Below are 19824 nucleotides of genomic sequence, written 5' to 3'. Positions count from 1 at the left end.
GAACGTTGGAACCACTGATTAAGTTGTGATTCTAGCGGTTGGGGATAAAGGAGAGGGGATTTTTTTTATATATTTTTTTTAAGAATTAAGATTATTTGATCAATGCCTAGGATTTAGTATCGGTAACTATCTAAACTCTATAAAATATAGAGCTCATTTCATTGTTTTCACACTCATCTTCTCGACTTTCATTCTCAATTCCGTAATCTCTACACACTTTCGACTCGAATTCTATATGATTTCTATTTTCACTTTCGAGTTCCGACAACAATTGAAGGAGGCTAATTATCTCGATTTTAGAGGGATAAGGAAATAATGAATCCGAATAAGCTTAACATTCAATCCACCGATAATAAAATCGAGTAACTTTCAACACTCGAAATATAAGAAAGTACTGATGCAATTACTTATAAAGTTCGAGAAGTTCCTTTCTAAAAATCTTTTATATTTATTAAATATTTTTAAAATGTCATTCTTCCGTTAGGAGAATATTGCGTGTAAAATATACACACTACAATATTTTATACAAATTCCAAACCGATATCGGCTAGTATTTTATGTTTTAAAAATATGTTTGTATTTTATATTTTATGCTATATTCTTTATAAATATCTTATAAATAATTTCTAATATTATATACAATATTATTCGTATTAGGAGAACAAGAATTTTTAAATGGAATTAAAGTATCATAATACATTTCTAGTAAAACTTTAATTTATATTCAGGGTCTAAAACCAATGTAACTAAATATATTTCAAAAATATGAAAAAAAAAAATCTCATTTTGTTTTCATTACTAATACATAAGAAAATTTAAAATTTACAAAAAATATAAATTTTATTAAAAGAATGACGAAACATAACAAAGATCCTTAAGTTACATACAGAAATTTAAGAATTATTTTACAACTTTTTAAAATTTAATGTAAAGCAAATAGCGAAGTGAATTTTGCTATTCTAATGATGGTCACAAAAAACTCAAAGCTTTTTCGTTCTCTTCATGATCGTCAAAGAAATTTTAATTTATTCGATGTTAACAATTATTGTGGAATAGACATTCAATGTTGACAGTGACATATTAGATGAATAACGATCGATTTTTTTTCCGGATTCATTGGAAGTCTGAGCATTACTCGACGATTATAACATATCTAAATAAAAAATATATATGAAATGAAATTTTTAAATGACGAAGTCAAAGAATTTAACATCAAATGAATAAATAATACATGAATAGAAAATGAAAATAACAATATTGTAAAACATATATATATATATATATATATAGACTTGATACTGTGCGCGACGCGCACAGTGCACGACTGTGCGCGTCGCGCACAGTATCAACGCTTTTTTTGTTTTTTTTTAATTTTTTTTAATTTTTAAATTATAAAATGATTAAAAAATTTCTTTACGATTTTATTTATAGGGTTCAGGCTTTGAGTATAGTGTTAAAGTTTTTTTTTTAGATTTTACCTATAGGGTTTAGACCTTCTAATTAGGTTATAGTATTTGGTTTAAAAATAAAAAATAAAATAAAATTAATTTAAGTATTTATTAAGTATTGTAATGTGTTTAAGGGATATATCTATATATTAAATTTTAAATAAAGAAATGTTGAGTTTTTAAAATTCAAAAAACAAAAAAAAATAAAAAAAAAACAAAAAAAAGCGCTGATACTGTGCGCGACGCGCACAGTCGCGCATTGTGCGGTCGCGCACAGTATCAAAACTATATATATATATATATGTATATATATATATATAAACTACATGTTTTGATGTTTTGATCCTCTTACAAGGTAAAAAAAAATGAGCAATGATATGCTGAGAGAAAAAATTTCAAGAAAAAATTTAAGGATAGACACATAAATTCATGCTCCACCATTTCACATAAAATATAAGAGAATACGTATACACAGCTTAAATAAGGGTATTTTTTTTTTTTTTTATAAATTTACCATTTTAATGTTTCACCATAACGAACCGTGGATGAACAGTAAGTTAACGGTCCGTGAATCATAACCATTTTGAACGATTAGGATGAGTTCCACCTGTTAAGGACTATCAAATTGACGATCGTGAACCGTCTGTTGTCGGTCTACTTAAAAAGGTGACATTTCAATTGGTTCGCATGATGGACCTGCTCTCCTCTATGGCGAGACCAAGTTTGAGAATCCGAATCGGTCGAGTGAATTCATTTTGTCGAACAGGCAGAGGGCGCAACGAAAGCTCATGCTGAGACGAGCACTTCCTCGCTTCTCCTCGCTTGCGAAAGCTTTCTCCTCCTCTTCCTCCTCCTCCGGGGCCGCCGCCTCCACCACCTCCGCTGCAGATGAGATCCCCACGCTCTACTCCTTCCTTCAGCCCTCCGTATTTGCCCTCCGCACCACCTATCCGCACCAGACCCCCACCCCGCGGTCGCCCTCCGCTGACTCCTCCCTTCCCATCCGCAAATCCCTAACCCCAGAAGACGTCTCCGCCCTCGAATCCTCCCTTCTATGCGCTGTCCAGTCCCAGCGCACCGATGACGCTTGGAAGGCCTTCAAGGAACTTGCCTCCCTCGCACGCCCTGTCCGCCCCGACGCCGCCGACGCTCTCGTTGCCCACCTCGCCTCGCTTCGAGACCGCCACAACCTGAAGCGCGCCTTTACCGCCGCCATCTTCCTTCTCGAGCGCCACCCTGGAGCGCTGTCCCTTTCATCCGTTGAGCCGCTGCTCCTCGCGATGGAATCAGCCAACGTAACCGCTCCTGCCGTAGCCTTCGTCCGATCCATGCACAAGAACCGTTTTTTTCCTCCCTTCACCGCCTGGGGGCCCTTTCTGATCCGGATCACCAAGAGGAACGGCTGTTTCGACGCTTTCCTGCGTCTGTTCGAAGAAAGCTGCCGTCTTGCGCAGGATGAGCACATGGAGTCAATGAAGCCCGACACGGAGTCCTGCAACGAGGTTCTGGATGGTTGTTGCCGTGAGCTTGGATCTGTCGCTGATGCAGAGAGGGTGATCGAGATGATGTCCTCGATGGGCCTTTCGCCGAATTCTCAGAGCTTTGGGTCGCTGGCTTTTTTGTATGCGTCCAAGGGTCTTAGTGACAGAATCGATGAACTGGATAAGTTGATCGATGCATTGGGTTTCTCGGATAAGATGCCATTTTTCCAAAATCTGATAACTGGATATACGAAAGCCGACTCTCTTGAATTAGTTCCTTCTATAATATTGCGTGCTCTGAAGGAGAGGCATGATAGGAATTCACATCTTTTGGATCAAGAAACTTACAGAGAGATTGTGAAGGGTTTTGCAAATAGTGGCAGAATCAGAGATTTGGCAGGGTTGATTATTGAAGCTCAAGAATTGGAATCAATACAAAAGTCAGCTGAAGTTGATTGGTCCGTTGGGTTTGGAATTGTTAATGCCTGTGTTGCTCTGGATCTTTTGGATAAGGCACATAACATTCTTGATGAAATGAATGCCAAAGGTGCTTCGGTAGGGATTGGTGTGTATTCACCAATCCTGAAAGCATACTGCAAAGAACAAAGAACAGCAGAAGCTGCTCAATTAGTGACAGAGATCAATGCTGTTGGTCTCCAGTTGGATACAAGCAGCTATGATGCTCTCATTGACTCTTCTATGTCAGCTCAGGATTTCCAATCAGCATTTTCTCTTTTTAGAGAAATGAGAGAAGCGAGGATACCTGATCTTAAAATGAGTTATCTCACTATTATGACAGGGTTGACGGAGAACAATCGGCCGGAGCTCATGGCTTCCTTCTTGGACACTGTGGTGGATGATCCAAGGATTGAGATTGCTACCCATGACTGGAATTCCATTATACATGCTTTCTGTAAGGTTGGTCGTCTTGAGGATGCTCGAAGGACATATAGAAGAATGCTTTTCCTGAGATTTGAGCCGAATAACCAGACTTTGCTGTCACTCATTAGTGGCTACATGTCCGCAGAGAAGTACTTCAATGTGTTGATACTTTGGACAGACATCAGGAGAAAGGACTATGTAAAATTTGATCATGCTTTGGTGGATGCTTTTTTGTATGCCATGGTCAAGGGTGGATTTTTCGATACAGCAATGCAGGTGGTTGAGAAGGCGCAGGAGCTCAAGATTTTCATTGATAAGTGGAGGCATAAGCAAGCTTTCATGGAGAACCACAAAAAATTGAAGGTAGCAAATCTTCGTAGGAGAAATTTTAGGAAGATGGAAGCACTAATTGCTTTCAAGAATTGGGCCGGTCTTAATGCATAAAGTTGTTCATGGGTTGAACAGCCTCGAGTAATGAACAGGTAAGATTAATCTAGTTCACAGAATCTGTGTCGCAGCATGCAACACTTTGATATCCTGCAAATGATTGAACTATTTATTTAGATGGAGGTAAATCCATCTCATTACCAGCATGTGTTCTGACGCTGCAAATTTAAGAAGATTGAAACTATTATGGTAAAATTTGGTGTTTTGGACATTTGTGTTCATTCTTGGGCATCTATTATGGATTTAAAAGATTATGAATGGCAATTGCCAGTTACAGAAACACAAAAACAAAAGTCCAGGTTTTTTCGCTGGGAAAAGATTGGGCCAACGATTCTAAAGCATATACTTCAACTGAAATGGTTCAGAACAGTTTGGTGTTGGACTGAGACAAGCTTGTAATGTCATATAATCTGAAGCATCAATAAACATGTAACCTTTAGTTGGGCAAAGATTCATGTATTGTTTTTGTTCCTTGCATTGTCTGAAATCTCATACATAGAGCTTAATCACATTAAACTCTTGTTCCTCAGCATTTATAATCGAGATCAAATTATCAGGAAAGCCAAAATACAATCATCCAAGCTTGATTCGGAAGAAATCCTAGCTCAACTACTTTCCATTTATATCTGTTTGAGGAAAAAAAAATAATAATGCAGCAATTTTAGAGTGTCTCAAAAGCAATAGGGCAGACCGCTAGCAGCGTCAGAGCCGCCAAATGCATGAACATCGCTCCGCTCGTGCAGAAAAAGAACCCCTTTTTTATTTTGCAAAAAACTGACGCCCACCGTGGGGCTCGAACCCACGACCACAAGGTTAAGAGCCTTGCGCTCTACCAACTGAGCTAGACGGGCTTATATGTCAAAAGTAAGTTTGATACTTATATAAAATTAAAAGAACATCTGATACTCAATACATTTGCCATTGCAAAGCGTTAATAAGAACCTTTGTCCTCGAGTAGAACAGGCACGTTCTTTTTTATTTACCTTTTTTGTATATTAATTTGCTTAATGCAATTAAACTGACCAAACAAAAAGAAAGAATCGATATTTTTCGAATTCGATTTCATATTGGTAAATTAGAAAAAAAAAATCAAACTCTTCCTTTTATTAAACGATTACAATAGCATTTATCATCAAAATTCATTATGAATAATTTAATATTTATGAAGTTGAGCAATTTCAAAAACCTAAACTGGAAATTTTACGAATTACTTTCTTGTAACCTCAATTGAACAGAAAAACACCCACTCTCCTAGTACACGGTCAGAGTCGAGAGCGTTTGTAAAATTCATTTGCACAAAGGATAAGGCCTAATGTTGCATTGGAGTTACATTCCCCGCGAACTTGATCCCCAAACAGAACCTTTTAGATTACAGAACTTGCATCAATCAACTGAATGATCAGCAACCTATTCGAATGAACTATCTGAACAAGATACACAACACATTGTTGCTGAAATCATTGTTACATCATAAGACTTTAGCTGCCAATTGTGAAGGTCAGGTAATGAATTTTTTTTACTCTGGCGAGCAAAAGAGGGAATCCTAATATTCAAGTTCATTTGAATTGAGAAATAAGCGACCATACTAACTCTCCCCTGCTTGAAAAAGGAAGCAAGGCCTACCTTTCTTCATCTTCAATGATATACAAAGATCTATATTTTATACTTCACGAAAGATTGGACGATAACAGTGGGTGGGATTCTACAGCCATAAGCCCCTATGAGGTGGTTGTATCAACATCATGACGACAGCATTACCCTTTGATTCTTGTTCAACTGTCTTTGTTCATCAATGTATGTTTTTTGTACTCTCTTAAGCTTACCTCTGGGGGAGTATTTAAATGGCCACCGAAAATTGATACGGACCAGTGGCAGTTTAGACTAGTGGAAAAATGATCAAGGATCTAGAGTGACAAACTCATGACCCCTTCTGGAAGATTTCCTGGCATGGAAACTGCAGTAATCTGTCTCTGCGCAAAGGTTCTGTGATGAACTGCTCTAGCTGCAGAAACTTCAACTATATCGGTATGAGTTCTACCATGAAACTTGCCTAATCGATTGACAATGGAGAACCTTTCCAATTCTTGGCATTCCATCCGCAGTTCTAATAAGGAGGTGCCAGTCTCTAACCTGCAATACATTTGTCAAATGGCAAAAGGCAAAATTAAGCAACCTAAATATGTGCAGAAATATGAGACAGCAAATACTTCATATTCAACACTAAGAAGACAAAACCAATCTAACTTCTTTTAGAAGCATCACCACATTAGGTTCAAACCAATCTATTAAGAGAACACTATATAATGGTAAATCACAGCTGAAATCACGGGTGAGGGCTTGAGCCCGTACATCAAACACTGCTTTCAGTGATTCACTTTTCAATAAATTAATTGATATGCATTTATCAGAGATGTAGTATTGGTGATAGATTAATAGTCGGTAGTTAAATGATCATAATTAAAATTATATTAACTTGTCATAAAAAAAAATATAATGGAGAGTAATAATAGGGATGGTAAATGTTGATAAAAAATTGAAAGAAAATAAATAAAAATAGCTAACTAAATATGTATACATAAAAAATTAAAGAACTCAAAGAAGAATTTAAAATTGTAATATAAAATTACGACTTACCAAATATATTCTTAATCTCTTAATCTAAATTAAAATATGCACATTTTCCATGATTATCCACAAAGTAAATTTAAACTTACGTTTTAAGGTACACTTTTGAGATTATAATTGATTTAAAGTAGTACTTGAGTTGCTATGACCTTCTCATCTCTGGTTTTGTTTTTATTTTGTTGTATTCTTTTATTCTATCCTTTCTAGAAAATAATATAACCATATAAAGTTTGTTTAAGGACTTGATTATCTGAAGTTGGCAATTTGTTGCATGGCTCTTAGTTCCCTTTTATCACATCATCATCAAGTGAGGTACCTCCTGTAATGTGGGAATTACACTCCCAAGTCCCAAGGCGTGACAACCTAGGCAGACCACTTTTTGAAACTAGCACCCAGAAGGGACCATTGTGAAGCGGTCACCTTCTATTTCAACCTAGGGGGTCACCTAGACAGCTTTTAAGAACCATGCTATTGATAATTGGCATAGTTTCATTTGTTAACTTGATTAGTTGAATCAGTTGTAAAATTATTTTCAGCAATATCACTAAGTACGGATATGTACTTAAACGACTAATAAATGTTCCAGTCAGGCGATGTGAAATTATGATAAACATGCATATCAAACGAAGTAGAGGAAGACAAAAAAAAAAAAACTTGGTTAGCAATAATAAAATAAAATAAAATTTATTTAAATATAAATGATGATATAGTAGGAGATAGAACTCAATGGCGTAAAAAGATTCATACCGCCGACCCCACCTAGTGTAATAAGACTTGGTTTTTGTTGTTGTTGTTGTTTGTTGTATCACTAATGAACTAAAAAAGAAAAGATAGTCTCATTTCAAACATTCCCCTCAATTTGAAGCATAAATATCTCTATACCTGCTAGTTAAATAAGTATGAAAACTCAATACAAGCATACATGAGAAATTTGGCGTATGACATTCTAGACTAATCTTTTGAAGACTTGAAAATTGGACAAAGTTAATGCTGACCTCCCAAGGAAATATGTTCGAAAGAATAGGTGATGATCTACAAAGGCACTGTTGATAATGATGATATTCAAAAGATGACATGATCTTCATTAACTTACCCTCAAATTCAAATGTGTGAAGGATTGCACTGAAAGATGAACTGAATATGTACTCTTGCGACTAGGAATTATTTTAGAGAGAGAGACAGTAATGTCTGATATCAAATAGCACTTGTTCAGACAACAAGAAGATGTTAGAGAAGAGACTTGAATAAGACTAAAACTTGTTTCATTTTTAGGTTACAATTGACAAAGAGTCTAATGTAAATGTGTGTAGGCAAAAATGATACTAGGATTCAAACATCTACACGAGAGGAGAGATGTCAAGTGACTAGTCTTTGGTCATTTTACTATGAGAGAGGGAGAAGATATTAGGAGAGACATTGACTGCTGGAAGGGACAAATAATACCAAATATCAGTGTTACTCTAACTTGAGTGTGAAAGTGGATTTAAGTGCTTTATATGATTATTTCTAAAAAAGTTTTGCATTATGTAACTACAGTGCTATTATCAAAATTTAGTCTTATCTTAAATAATGCATAGGAGATGTGCAAGATGGATAAAAAATAAAATATGATGCTGGCAATATTTAAAAAAAAAAGGGCAGCCCGGTGCACGAGCTCCCGCCATGCGAGGTCCCGGAGAAGGATCCATTGTACGCAGCCTTACCTGCTTTTTGTAAGAGGTTGTTTCCAAGATTCGAACCCGTGACCTTTTGGTCACATGACAACAACTTTACCGTTGTGCCAAGGCTCCCCTTCATGCTGGCAATATTTAAGCTTAAGATAAAAATGAGAAAGGAAATACATAGCCATTCCAAAATTGGGATATAAACTATTTAGAGTATAGATGGAAGAATGTAAGCATACGTTACTCCTCCAAAGACATCAACTTTTTAGAAGGTTAGATGTAAGAGTGTAAATATTTTAGAGATGTCGGAATATTATAGCCTATTATTACCAACAACAAAAATTTCCTTAAATTTTGCTTTCTTGTCAAATAAATTGGACTTGAATAGAATTAAATTCATATATAAAATTTAATACAAATTCTACTCTAGAAGCGTAACTTAAATACCAATGTCAGGAAAAAAGCAAAATAAGCATTACTCAGAAAAACAAGCTATGTACAAGTCGAAAGTAGTGCATCTAACAAAAATAAATCAAGTTTTATACATCTAGTTAGATAACTGATGTTAAAAAGTGCCCTAACTGATACTCAAGAAACACCTATAGGAAAAGATATGAGCAATTCCACATTAATATGGAAGAATCAAACTTCTACAAAAATAAAGAGTGACGAAAACAATGTTCTGACTACTTGTATACCAATAGTGACGTTCTAATCTTAAATCTCATTACTGTAAGAACTCGAGCACAAGCAAGTTTGCTTAGACTAGATGGCTCCTACTACTGTGAAATAAGTTTGCACTCACAATCAATACCCATGAAATCAAATCATAAAACTTTCATTAGATGTTATTATAAAACAAAGCAACTGCCAAACTCAAGTTATAGTCCTCTGCAGAACAGAAATGGCAGTTGTCAAAACAATCAAAAGCTGTAATCGTTCATAATGTACTAATTTGTTTATAGCGTGTACATGAACTATTAGCTGCTGCTTAGGTAACACCATGATTAAACACATAATAAGTTACGCAAATTTCAGGAAAAACTTGAATAAAATGGTCAAATATAGTTATGATGAAAATAAAGTCCATAAAAATTAATATTTAGTACACACCTTGAGAAATTTGCACCTAGTTTCTCGGATCTACCAATGAAGTTCTCCACCAACTTTGAGTAAGTGTCATCTCCCACCTTTGAAGTCCTAAGGTGATCAAGTGTCCTAGAGAATCGAGAAAAATAATATCAGAAATTTCAGTATTAAAAATAAACAAAGCATAACCGGCAGGCAACATGACACCAATAAAAGCATAATAGTGGCATGCTGGACTTTGGTCAGACAACTTAATATCATACGGCAAGGTCTTGAACAAATTTAAATTTGGTACTTACACATTTTCATTTTCCACGGGCTCATGTGAATCACTTCTTGTGAAAGAAACAAGGCTACATGCATGTGCAAGTACTGATTTAGCAAGAGCAAAAGGCACACTTTCATATGCTGAAGCTGCCTCGTCTTTAAGCAATGGAGATGGTACAGCGGGAACTAGTTGATGCATCAACTGAGTTGTCTGGATAAGCCTTCTTCGTGAGTGAGGAATCAATGGGTCATCTTCTAGAGCTTCAGCATCATCATCTATCTACTCAACAGAAAAATAAAAAGTCTAAGACTCACTCTAAAAGATCTGGAGGAAAAATGCAACAAATTGATTAATATTGGTTCCTGAACAAACCTTCTCTATCAATCTGTTGGCAACCAAATTCCAATCCAAATCTGCCATACTAAATGGGGAAAATACCACATTTATCAGATTGATGCAAACTCAATCATGCTCCTAGAAAAAGAAAGTACACTGTAGAGAATTACTAAAGAAGCACTATAATAAAGCTACCTGATGCTTTCCAAGCTTTGTGGACGCTCAGTGACAATCCTATGCCAAGGCAGATCCACTGCCATGCTTTTACGTTTCTTTGGTCTTAAAATTGCAGGTTGATATATGGTGTCGGATAGCAATAAGGACGATGATTCATTTGGTGATATCTTGGTGGACAAAGTACCTTGCTCATAACCACCAGACTGAGTGCTCTCAAGTCTTTGATCAATTAAAGCGCTATCCTCCATTCTTGCAGGAACTTCTTCTCGAAAATACTGGTGCGTGGAAGCTTTTCCACTCATTTGAGCATCATAGGGAGGAACCATGGTGCCATTTTGGTAGGTTGCATGCTGCTCAACCCAGGAATCCATCTGAGGGCTAATTCCTGGGCAGTCAGTACCTCCTAATGCAGTAGCTATCGAACTAGTATTGTGGGGATGCATATGAGTTTGTAGGATGCCCTGCCCTGCTGTTGATGTGCCAAGATTTTTTTCTTCATTGTCATTTGAAGCAAAGCTTAACATTTTGGTATCTGACGGATATAATATCTGAGCAGCTGCTCCAACTTTAATGTCAGGATATTTGGAGATTGAATTCTGCCCGTGATCAAATGTCTGATTCACATTCAAGTTCATTTGAGTATTGGAACCAAAAGATGCTCCTCTCGACAGGTTTCCTGTTAACTTGTTTATATCAGAATCAGAAGCCTTCAGAGACTGTATTTGATGAAGTAAGGAATAGTTTTGTGGTTGGTGATCTGAAGGTTTTGATATGCCTCCAGGGCTGACAATAACACTGCCAGAAGATATGGCAGTTGTTGGAGTAGAATGCAAGTCCTTCAGGTTAACAGCTGGAAGCTGTTCATTATTAGCCTTGTTAACATCATGCTGATGCAGATGGACCAGAGATGAAACTGGAAAGGTAGAGCCTCTATCAAAAGCAGGCTTTGGCACTGTTTCTTCCCCATGGAACACATTTTTTGCATTAGAACCATCCATCTTGTCTGCAATTAGATTTGAGAACTTGACTTGAGCTGCATTTTCATCTTTCTGTGAATTAGAACTAGTGCCAACTTCATGAGTACCTTCTTTCTTGTTGACCTGACCTCCTGACTTTGGCGTGCTCCATGAAATTCTCTCTCTTCCATGATTTATTAAGGAATGAAGTACATTAGGAGTGAGTAGAGGATTGATGCTGGCTTGACGTTGAACTGATATATTTGTCCACACATTGTGCAGCATCGTTGAGACACCAGCTTGCTGAGACATACCTGATATGGAAGATTGAGAAACTGATCTCGTATCCAAAGCAGGTAACTGGTGGCCAGAACTTGTAATTTGAGAAAACCCTGCAAATGTTGGTTTTGTGTGATCTCCCCTCCCAGAGAAAGATTGTGAATCACCAGTACCATGATTTTCAGCATGGGAAGCAACTCCTGAAGTGGAAATTCTACTAGGCAAAGTAGAGAAGGATGTCTGAACAGATTGGTTTGCTACAGCAACATAATTAGAATCATGTGCTTGCTTCATGAGTGACGTACTTTTAGTGAGTGTACCTACATTAGCTTGGCTTGTGTTGGAAATCTGATTTCCTGGACGCTGTTCCAGGTGATGTTTTGCACCAGAATGGTCTTGTCGTTGAAGTCCTAACTGCTCCTGCATCTGCTTTTGAACCAAAGGAAAATCAGAAGCAGTTGCTGCTGATGAGTTAAAATACTTATTTGCTTCCAAGAGTTTGATCTGTTGTTGTCCAGGTGAGTTGGATATCTTATCCCAATTTTGTCTTTCAGATGCTTCATGAAGAAGAGCCAAAGGTCGGCCTAAAGAAGTATAATTTGACTGTGTCTGATCCTGATAACTTGCCTCTCCTTGATGGATTGATTCAGCAATCATACGATCATTTATGGGGTTCTGAGAAATTGGGCTTTTGGTTGATACTAATTGTGGAGATGGTGGGGCTAACTGCAATCCAAATCCTCTGGAGTTAGAAGGCCAATCAACATGAGGTTTGGGGGTGGGAACATCATCAGCAACTTGTGTGGATCTATCAGAAGCATTCACAAAATTTCCATCTCTTGATTGATCAACCTTATGGAGAAGCTCAAGCATATTGCTGCCATAAATTAAATAACAATTCCCAAGGATTAGAAAGATCCTGATGTATGGATCATAATACAAAATATTGAGAAAGATGCAAAAATACAGATTCAATATTAGGTGTAGCAGTGAAAACAAAAAAAAAGTAATATAGTTGACTATTTTGTCCATGTTGTCCTAGAAATTATTGATAAGACTATAGTACAGAATAAAGCCTGATCAGCCTACCCAACTATTTTGTCAGGTCTTGTCTAGCGCATAGGAACGCAAGGAACATGTATCATGATGGAGCTAAATATATGCTTGTCGTTACAAAGCATACCTTGCTTGAGAAATTGTTTCAAGTTGCACATCTTGAGCAGTTGATCCATTAAAAGAACTACTAGAGGGGCAAGCAGGTCTTGCATTTCTATACAGATCCTCGGCTTCCAATCCAAACTTCTGCAGATTACAAAAAAGTTAATTATATAAACAGTAATCAGGAAATAAATATCTAAACTTCAGAGAAAGATTTGGGTAGAAATTAAAGTGGATCCAGGACTGACTAAATTACCTCAGTAGCGTCCATAGGATTGCTGCTCACAACATGACCAGCAAAATGTGACCTACTAAGTGATTCATCTGTATTTGATCTATTGCAAACTGAGTTGGAGAAACCCTGCATGCTTAGTTGGTGATAGAATGCAGATGAAGGCTCTGCATTATTCTTCAAATTACCTAGTGAGTTCTGAACCATGTTAGGTCCCACAGTATGTTGACCATGACAAATAGAGTTCAGGCCTCCACTTGCAACAATATCTTTCAATGCGTCTCCAACATAACCTTTTCCTGAAAGAACTGCCGCGCATTCTTTTTCTCTGTCAAAAGTTTGACCCAGCCTTTCGGTTGCAGGAATTCTTGACAACTCCCAATTGTGTAATTTTGGATTTGGCTGACTCTGATTTTCTTTGGCATCGTTGTCAACTTCAGAATTCCCACATGTGTCAGCAACAAACTTTGTCCCCAAAACAGATTTCTGTTCACTAGTAATCTGCTGGGCCATATTCTGGTTCCATTTTAAGAAATTTGGGTTCCCAACAGACCCCATGTTAGCTGCTAAGTAATCTTCAAATTGCATCTTAGGACTAGCAATATCTGATTTGACTTGTGTTCCAGAATTCAGATTAGCATGATTACCATGAATTTCATGATAATCTGAAGTACTGTCGCCTCTAAATGCCATCGCACGGTTAGTACTCCAGCCACCTAGGTTGTTAACAGGCATAATTGGAGCATTGGATAACTGTAAATTCTTTTGGCCAGTCCAGCCACTTCCATTGTCCTGTGACTTTAACTGAATGTTCCTGGACCTACTCTGGCACTGCTCAATGCTCTGCCCAGTTCTCATTTCACTAAGCAAAGGAATTTTATCTTTAAGATCACTTTCTACTAGTTTGGTTTGATTCTGACTACTTGAAAACTCTTTGCCATTGATTCCTTGCAAGGATGACCTCAAAGGCAGACAGGAAGCTTCAATTAGTGGCACATTGTTTTCTTCGTGAGCAGACTTCAGAAGACGACTGTTATTACCGGCAATGGAGGAGCTTGGGGTTGCATTTGAGTTAGTGAATAAAGAAAAGGGTTCTGCAGACAAAGAAGCTTTGTTCTGTACATTGTCATTGACCCATACAGATGGTTGTTTCCCGTTGATAACAGGTAAATGTGCTCTTACAGGTTCCGTAGTCTGAGAACTCAAGCCACTCCACTCTTCCTGGACCCCTTTGTCACTAGTAGATGCTTGCACAGCTTCTTGCATAAGAGCACTCCAGCTCCCACTATGTATGGAAGGCAATGTGCCATAGTGATCAACCTCTAGAGGATGCCCATGCATCTCTCCACTCGTGCCAGATGTAAGGTACCCCCCAATTAAACCCCAATTATCATCTTCATCTGTGCCAAACAAGAGCTTCTGTTCGATAGGATCTAAACCAGCCGCATCTCTAGAATCCCCTATAGCTGATACTGGCTTTCCATGTAAATTACCCAATGTATCATCTCGTTCTTGCCTAGACTGGAGTTCCCTAAACTGATCATGGAATTGCAGATTGCTAGCTTCTAGAAAGTTTCCAGCTGCAACATCATTACCAAGAACTTGCATAGGAGGATTGTCCAATGTATTTCTGCCTTGGAGATTCTGCAAAAGTAATGTTTTATCCTGTGAGCAACCTTGAGCAGCTGATTGCCGATCGTTTGTAGCAAATGGGTATGATGACTTCACTGCAAGGGTTGCATCAGGTCCAGTCATCAAATTGTTGAAATTACCAGATATTCCCAAAAGGTGAGGGTATTGGTCTACGGTGCCAGTGCTAGAAACAGGCATGCCATGAATAAAGTGATCATTCTGTTGTGGCATAAATCCCATAGATAGCATTGCCCGATTCTGATCATTCAGAATGAAACTACCATTAGCAAGGTTCTGCAAAGCTGTCGAGTAATTTGACTGTGCCAAATTCATGTTGCCAGGAATAAACATCTGAGAGTTAATGGGTAAGTTGGAGACATCCCCCATAAAATTATTTGGCCACATATAGTTATGTGCATCATTAGTAGGCATGTCATTTAGTGTTGCAGGTAATTGATCTCCTGTTGCAGGTTTTCCTAAAACAGACGATTGGCTATGCGAAATGAGTTGTCTTGTTTCCTGATCTAACTGCCGAAATTGCTGCTGTCTCTGCTCTTGGAACTGTTTGTACAATAGTTGTTGTTGCCAAAGTTGCATAATGCTAAAAGATGGTATCGTGGATTATGAAGTGTCACTTAATGCAGTTAACTCCTAAGAACCACTGATATGCCACCAGGAAACTGTTAGAAGACCAGAACCTAGTGTTTTTAAAAAGTCGATGGGATTGAACTGCTATCTTCCAGACTCTCATAGACAGCAAAACATCAATTCCACTCAAGGGAAGCTTTGAATGATTTTTCACAAGAATGAATTGCTTATACTTTCTTTCTCGGAATGTCCACAAATCTCAAAAGTAAAAGATATTAAGCATAAGAATCTTCCGGTGATTTAAACAACAGTGCCTTGTGATCATGGACCCTCCATTTTTTTTTATAAACCTGCTTAAAACCAAACATAGGGAGAGATGTTATGGAAAAATTCATAGCAATATTTACAAATTTTGAGAATGGATTGCTAAATCCTCCAAACTTTATGTGCTCTTGATGGAGTATAACGCAGTCATATTTCTTCCTCAAAACATAGGTATGGTGTACCTTCTCTAAAACTTCTGGGCAAGAATGACATTCATCCTACAAAACCAGAATTGAAAACTAAAAATTATTGCTGCCTTGATGAACTAAGTTCCTACCACACCCTTTCCATGTAGTAGCCTGATTGACTGATACTACCATAATAAATACAAGAACAAGGAACTCAAATATATCAAAATTAAAAAAGAGGGGGAAAGAAGAAAAAATAACTTTATGAAAACAGACATGTTTCTCATATTTATAAATGAAGTGTGGCTTAAACTATTAAAAGCACCAAAACACTAAATGATAAGGTGCAACCGACACAGAACTTTTTAATCACTGAATAAACAACTAGGTTTGTGGTTTTTAATTATATCCAAGAAGAATTAGAGTCAAAAGCTCTCTTGGAGTGTGAAGTTTATGCATTCTATACAAATTAGCTAAGTCTTTAACCTAAATGTCATGTTTCCAATGAAATCATTAAGCCAACTAACATTTGAAGCATAAGTGAACTTGAGTATATCACTGAAACATGAGGATGGTCAGAGTAAACATGAAGCAATGAAGATCCACTGTGACTGATATATGTCCCCTATAGGTGAACCTTATCACTATTCCAGAATCAAGTGGTAAGAGTTCAAGAAACGCCTTTTGTCTATACATTAGAGAGTTAGCACATTTCTTTGCTTGTTCATTAACATAATAAAAGGCCAGCTTCCTTTTCTATAAATAATTCGCACTAAGAAGGATGGAGTAAATAAGTTAAGTAGGCAACCAAATGATAAATATAGTAAGTAAAGAATTTAATTTATGAACCAGTTCTAAATTTTGCCACGCCTTCGATCTCAAAGGAGAATCTAATATTTCCAAGCTCCAAGTAGGTAAAATAGTCCAAAAAGGTAACAAGATAATAAAAGCCTTAATTGCAACATAAAGAAACCAAGAAATCGGAATCATCTATCTTGCCTAGCCAATGACACCGGAAGGAGCAAAAAAGCCAAAATCCGCTCTACAACCACGGAATAACAACACCGCACACCCAACATTTCAAACGGACACCCGGCTCCAGCGAAAAGAAAAGGAAACCCGGTTAACGTATGGTTCCCGCATCAAATTGGGGACAAACGAGTGGAATTGCCACTCATAATCGGAAAACCCAAGAAAAATCAGCACAGAGAAACCCAGGGGAAGGAGAATCAGGCACCAACCGTAGCACGCGGCCGCAGATCGACGGATCTATCCGTGGCAGAAAGCTAGGTAAGCTGGCACAGATTGGAAATAGCGACGAACTCGATTGTCCACGAGCTAGGGTTAGGGTTCCTGAGCAGCTCCCTCGGAGGCTAGGTTTAGCCCCACGATCAACAACGGCGCGGCGATCCTGGACCTTGTCTGCTCGCTCTCAGTCGCTCCATTGCTCCGTGCGAGAAAAGTAAGGATTTTTTTTTTTTTTTTGCGAAAAAGATAAGAGAGACAGAGAGAGAGAGAGAAGGGGGATGTTTTGTGAAATTTCCAAGGAAGGGGCGAGGGGAAGAAGACTCCGGCTCAGTGACGAAGCTCTTGGTTCGGACGACGAGCCGGTTGGTCAAGCGTCCGAGCCGGGAGCATGGCTCATCCTTCCGCTCAAAAAGTTACGGCGCATCTTATCCGTTGGTTTGTCGGCGGCGGCAGTCCCAGCGGATCTAGAGCGTCCGACTGCAGATTTAATCGGGAGATTGGCGGGAATCGAATTGGGGCTCTGCTTCTTTTTGTACACGAGTACATTTGTGCTGTGAAGATGACGTGGAAGGTAAGGAACGTAGATCTGATGAGATCCGTACAAATTAGTTATGACGGTTGCATTGTCAGAATGGCAACCAGATCTAATTAAGTGAGTAGTTTATTAGAAACACAGTTATTACATTAATTGTCCATAATTTAAAAGAATATTAATTGTCCATATATATATATATATATATATATACACACGAAGCAAAAAAAGATGCCACGTGGAACTAAATCTAGCTAGTGACATAATAATAATCACCAACAGTTATTATTTTATTAGCATTTTCAAAACTCTCTGTTCTTGTAGAATGCCTCAAAAGCACACCACAAAAATATGATAATTTGATGGTCTCTTTTCTATCATGGAGCCAAAAGGAGAGACTGATAGTCTAATATTGAAACTAATATTAGTCTATCATGGTTTCATATAAATATATATGGACACTGAAACAGATGGCAATTGGACCCCTCACAACACTCAATTCTCTCACTTAGCTTCACTGCTTGAATTTGATTGCCCCTTTCAAGTCCTAAAAGTGACTGAGTTGACTTAAATCATTTTCAAGAAGGGGAGTTAATAAGCCATTGAAGCATAAGAATGGTCCCCTAAGGTTGACATTGTCAAATCATGTAAAACTACAAGGATACAATGGAAAGTGACAGTGTATATATATCCATTGGGTGCTGTCATTTATTATGGCAACTTCATAGTATTTCCACTACAGTGACTCCCAAACTAAATGTTAGTCAACAACTGTAAGTTTGCACCTTTCATTTACTGTAAGCACTAGAACCTGACAAAGGCATGGCACAAAAAGCCACAAAGCAGAGTCTAGTAACAAGACAGGAAAGAGGACTAAACTGATCAGCTCCCTATCTAAAGGCAAATTTTAAGGTTGTGACAGAGTATCTTTCAAGGCCTTTGGTTGACAGAAATCACTGCATGCGTCCAGTATTTAATGATCTCAGTGGAATGTTCTTGGGTACCTTAAAAGGCTAACTAGCACAGCTCCACGACAAGGAATGATTTGGCATTGATGTCAGTGCTGAAGGACCAAAAAGCTTGTCCTTTATTGTTGTACATGGAGCCAAAAGGGAGATACTGCAAGGATGATCAATGGCAGGCAACTTGTTATCCACTGAATTCTTTGACTCCTGTTGGTGTTAGAAAGGGGTGGAATGATGAGACAGTGAGGGAAGGGGGACATGTGGTGGGGTGGTGTTGTGGGAGTTAATTAACTCCAATCATGTGGGAGACTGTGCTATTTTAATGAGAATATTAAATTGGGAAGAAAGTGTAGGATGATGCATTTGGATCACTGTTTTTTTTTGCTTTTCTTTCTTTACTGGAGTTCAATCAGTCGAAGGAATTGTGTTGGTACGTCGCTGACTTTGGGAGTCAACAGATGGACCAATATTTCTCCTTTGATTCCGTATAAACAAACCGAAGGAAATTTCACCTTTCTCTTCTTCTCCTTCTTCATGCTCTCTCATTGAAGATTTCTTTACTGAATAGTAAAGGATTGTTTTTTTCATTAGTTTTTTCTGCAAACTAAAGGTGGAATATATAGATATCTCATTCATATCAGGTTTTCAATGCTCAATCTACTGAGATAAAAAAGATTTTTTTTAAAAAAAAACTTACAGAATAAGTTTACATCTGATAAGTTGTAAGGTAGTTGGTGATCAAATAAAAATAAAAATAAATTAGATGAAGTAGATCGACAATAGAAACTAATAAGGATATAATTTATCAAATAATAAGAGATAAAATTGGATCAACATTAACCAGGGTGGACTAAGGAGGAACCAATTGGAATGAGAAAAACTACTTTAATTAATTTGAACAATATTTAATCTAAAAGAACATCCCATTTGACACATTTTAAAATCATAGTAATAATATGAAAATGTTAATAGTTCATTAATATTTTATTTTATTTTTTCTAAATTCCATGGAGTAATAAAGTAAGGTGAAATATTTGTTTTTTTTCTCTAACTTCCTATACATGTATTTCATGATATTAAAAAAAATTGTAAAACAATATAAATGATGGATAAATTCATCGGAATATAAACAATTTTAGACTAAAACTTATTCCATTCCATGTTTGAAAATTAAACTTTACTTTTTTGACTGAAAAATGTTATAAAAATAGTGACACAAAACCACATGTTGATTAATTTATTCCAACAATTAAAACGATCGAAGACCTGGCTTTTGGAGCCAGTTGGCCCAAACGAAGTCCTTTGCCAAAATGAAAATCCAACTAGTTTATTAGTTTGTCTATGTCAAATATTAATTATGCAAAG

At 37.3% G+C, this 19824-nt stretch overlaps 2 protein-coding genes and 1 non-coding gene across 4 annotated transcripts; 1 reads left to right on the top strand and 2 right to left on the bottom strand.

The window, feature by feature from the left end:
* The first annotated feature begins 2139 nt into the window (after nt 1–2139).
* On the top strand, nt 2140–4728 carry LOC122017024 (pentatricopeptide repeat-containing protein At1g69290). Its single transcript, XM_042574489.1, has one exon. The coding sequence runs from the start codon at nt 2237–2239 to the stop codon at nt 4253–4255; it is 2019 nt and encodes a 672-aa protein (XP_042430423.1). The 5' UTR covers nt 2140–2236; the 3' UTR covers nt 4256–4728.
* A 308-nt stretch (nt 4729–5036) lies between these two features.
* Nucleotides 5037–5109, bottom strand: TRNAK-CUU. Its single transcript has one exon. It is a non-coding gene; the product is annotated as a tRNA-Lys (tRNA).
* A 420-nt stretch (nt 5110–5529) lies between these two features.
* LOC122017012 lies at nt 5530–17253 on the bottom strand. Of its 2 annotated transcripts, XM_042574468.1 has the most exons (9): nt 16956–17253; nt 15769–15804; nt 13067–15612; nt 12836–12954; nt 10436–12529; nt 10277–10325; nt 9936–10183; nt 9661–9765; nt 5530–6388 (listed from the first exon to the last, which is right to left on the bottom strand). In XM_042574468.1, the coding sequence occupies exons 3-9, from the start codon at nt 15269–15271 to the stop codon at nt 6163–6165; spliced, it is 5046 nt and encodes a 1681-aa protein (XP_042430402.1). In that variant the 5' UTR covers nt 15272–15612; nt 15769–15804; nt 16956–17253; the 3' UTR covers nt 5530–6162. The 2 variants fall into 2 exon arrangements, with proteins under 2 accessions (XP_042430402.1, XP_042430412.1); XM_042574478.1 differs by lacking the exon at nt 15769–15804.
* Nucleotides 17254–19824: the final 2571 nt, after the last annotated feature.

The sequence above is a fragment of the Zingiber officinale genome, chromosome 1A (assembly GCF_018446385.1).
Source record: "Zingiber officinale cultivar Zhangliang chromosome 1A, Zo_v1.1, whole genome shotgun sequence".
Lineage (NCBI taxonomy): Eukaryota > Viridiplantae > Streptophyta > Magnoliopsida > Zingiberales > Zingiberaceae > Zingiber > Zingiber officinale.
This window is presented reverse-complemented; position numbering and strand designations above follow the sequence as displayed.

Bases quoted from the DNA above. Each gene is read 5' to 3' on its own strand.
- LOC122017024 (XM_042574489.1), top strand. From the start codon at position 2,237: ATGCTGAGACGAGCACTTCCTCGCTTCTCCTCGCTTGCGAAAGCTTTC.
- LOC122017012 (XM_042574468.1), bottom strand. From the start codon at position 15,271: ATGCAACTTTGGCAACAACAACTATTGTACAAACAGTTCCAAGAGCAG. The intron at 10,184-10,276 runs GTTTGTTCAGGA...TCTGTTGAGTAG, and splicing joins CCAACAGATTGATAGAGAAG to ATAGATGATGATGCTGAAGC. The intron at 6,389-9,660 runs GTGTGTACTAAA...AATGTATTGCAG, and splicing joins CTAGGTGCAAATTTCTCAAG to GTTAGAGACTGGCACCTCCT.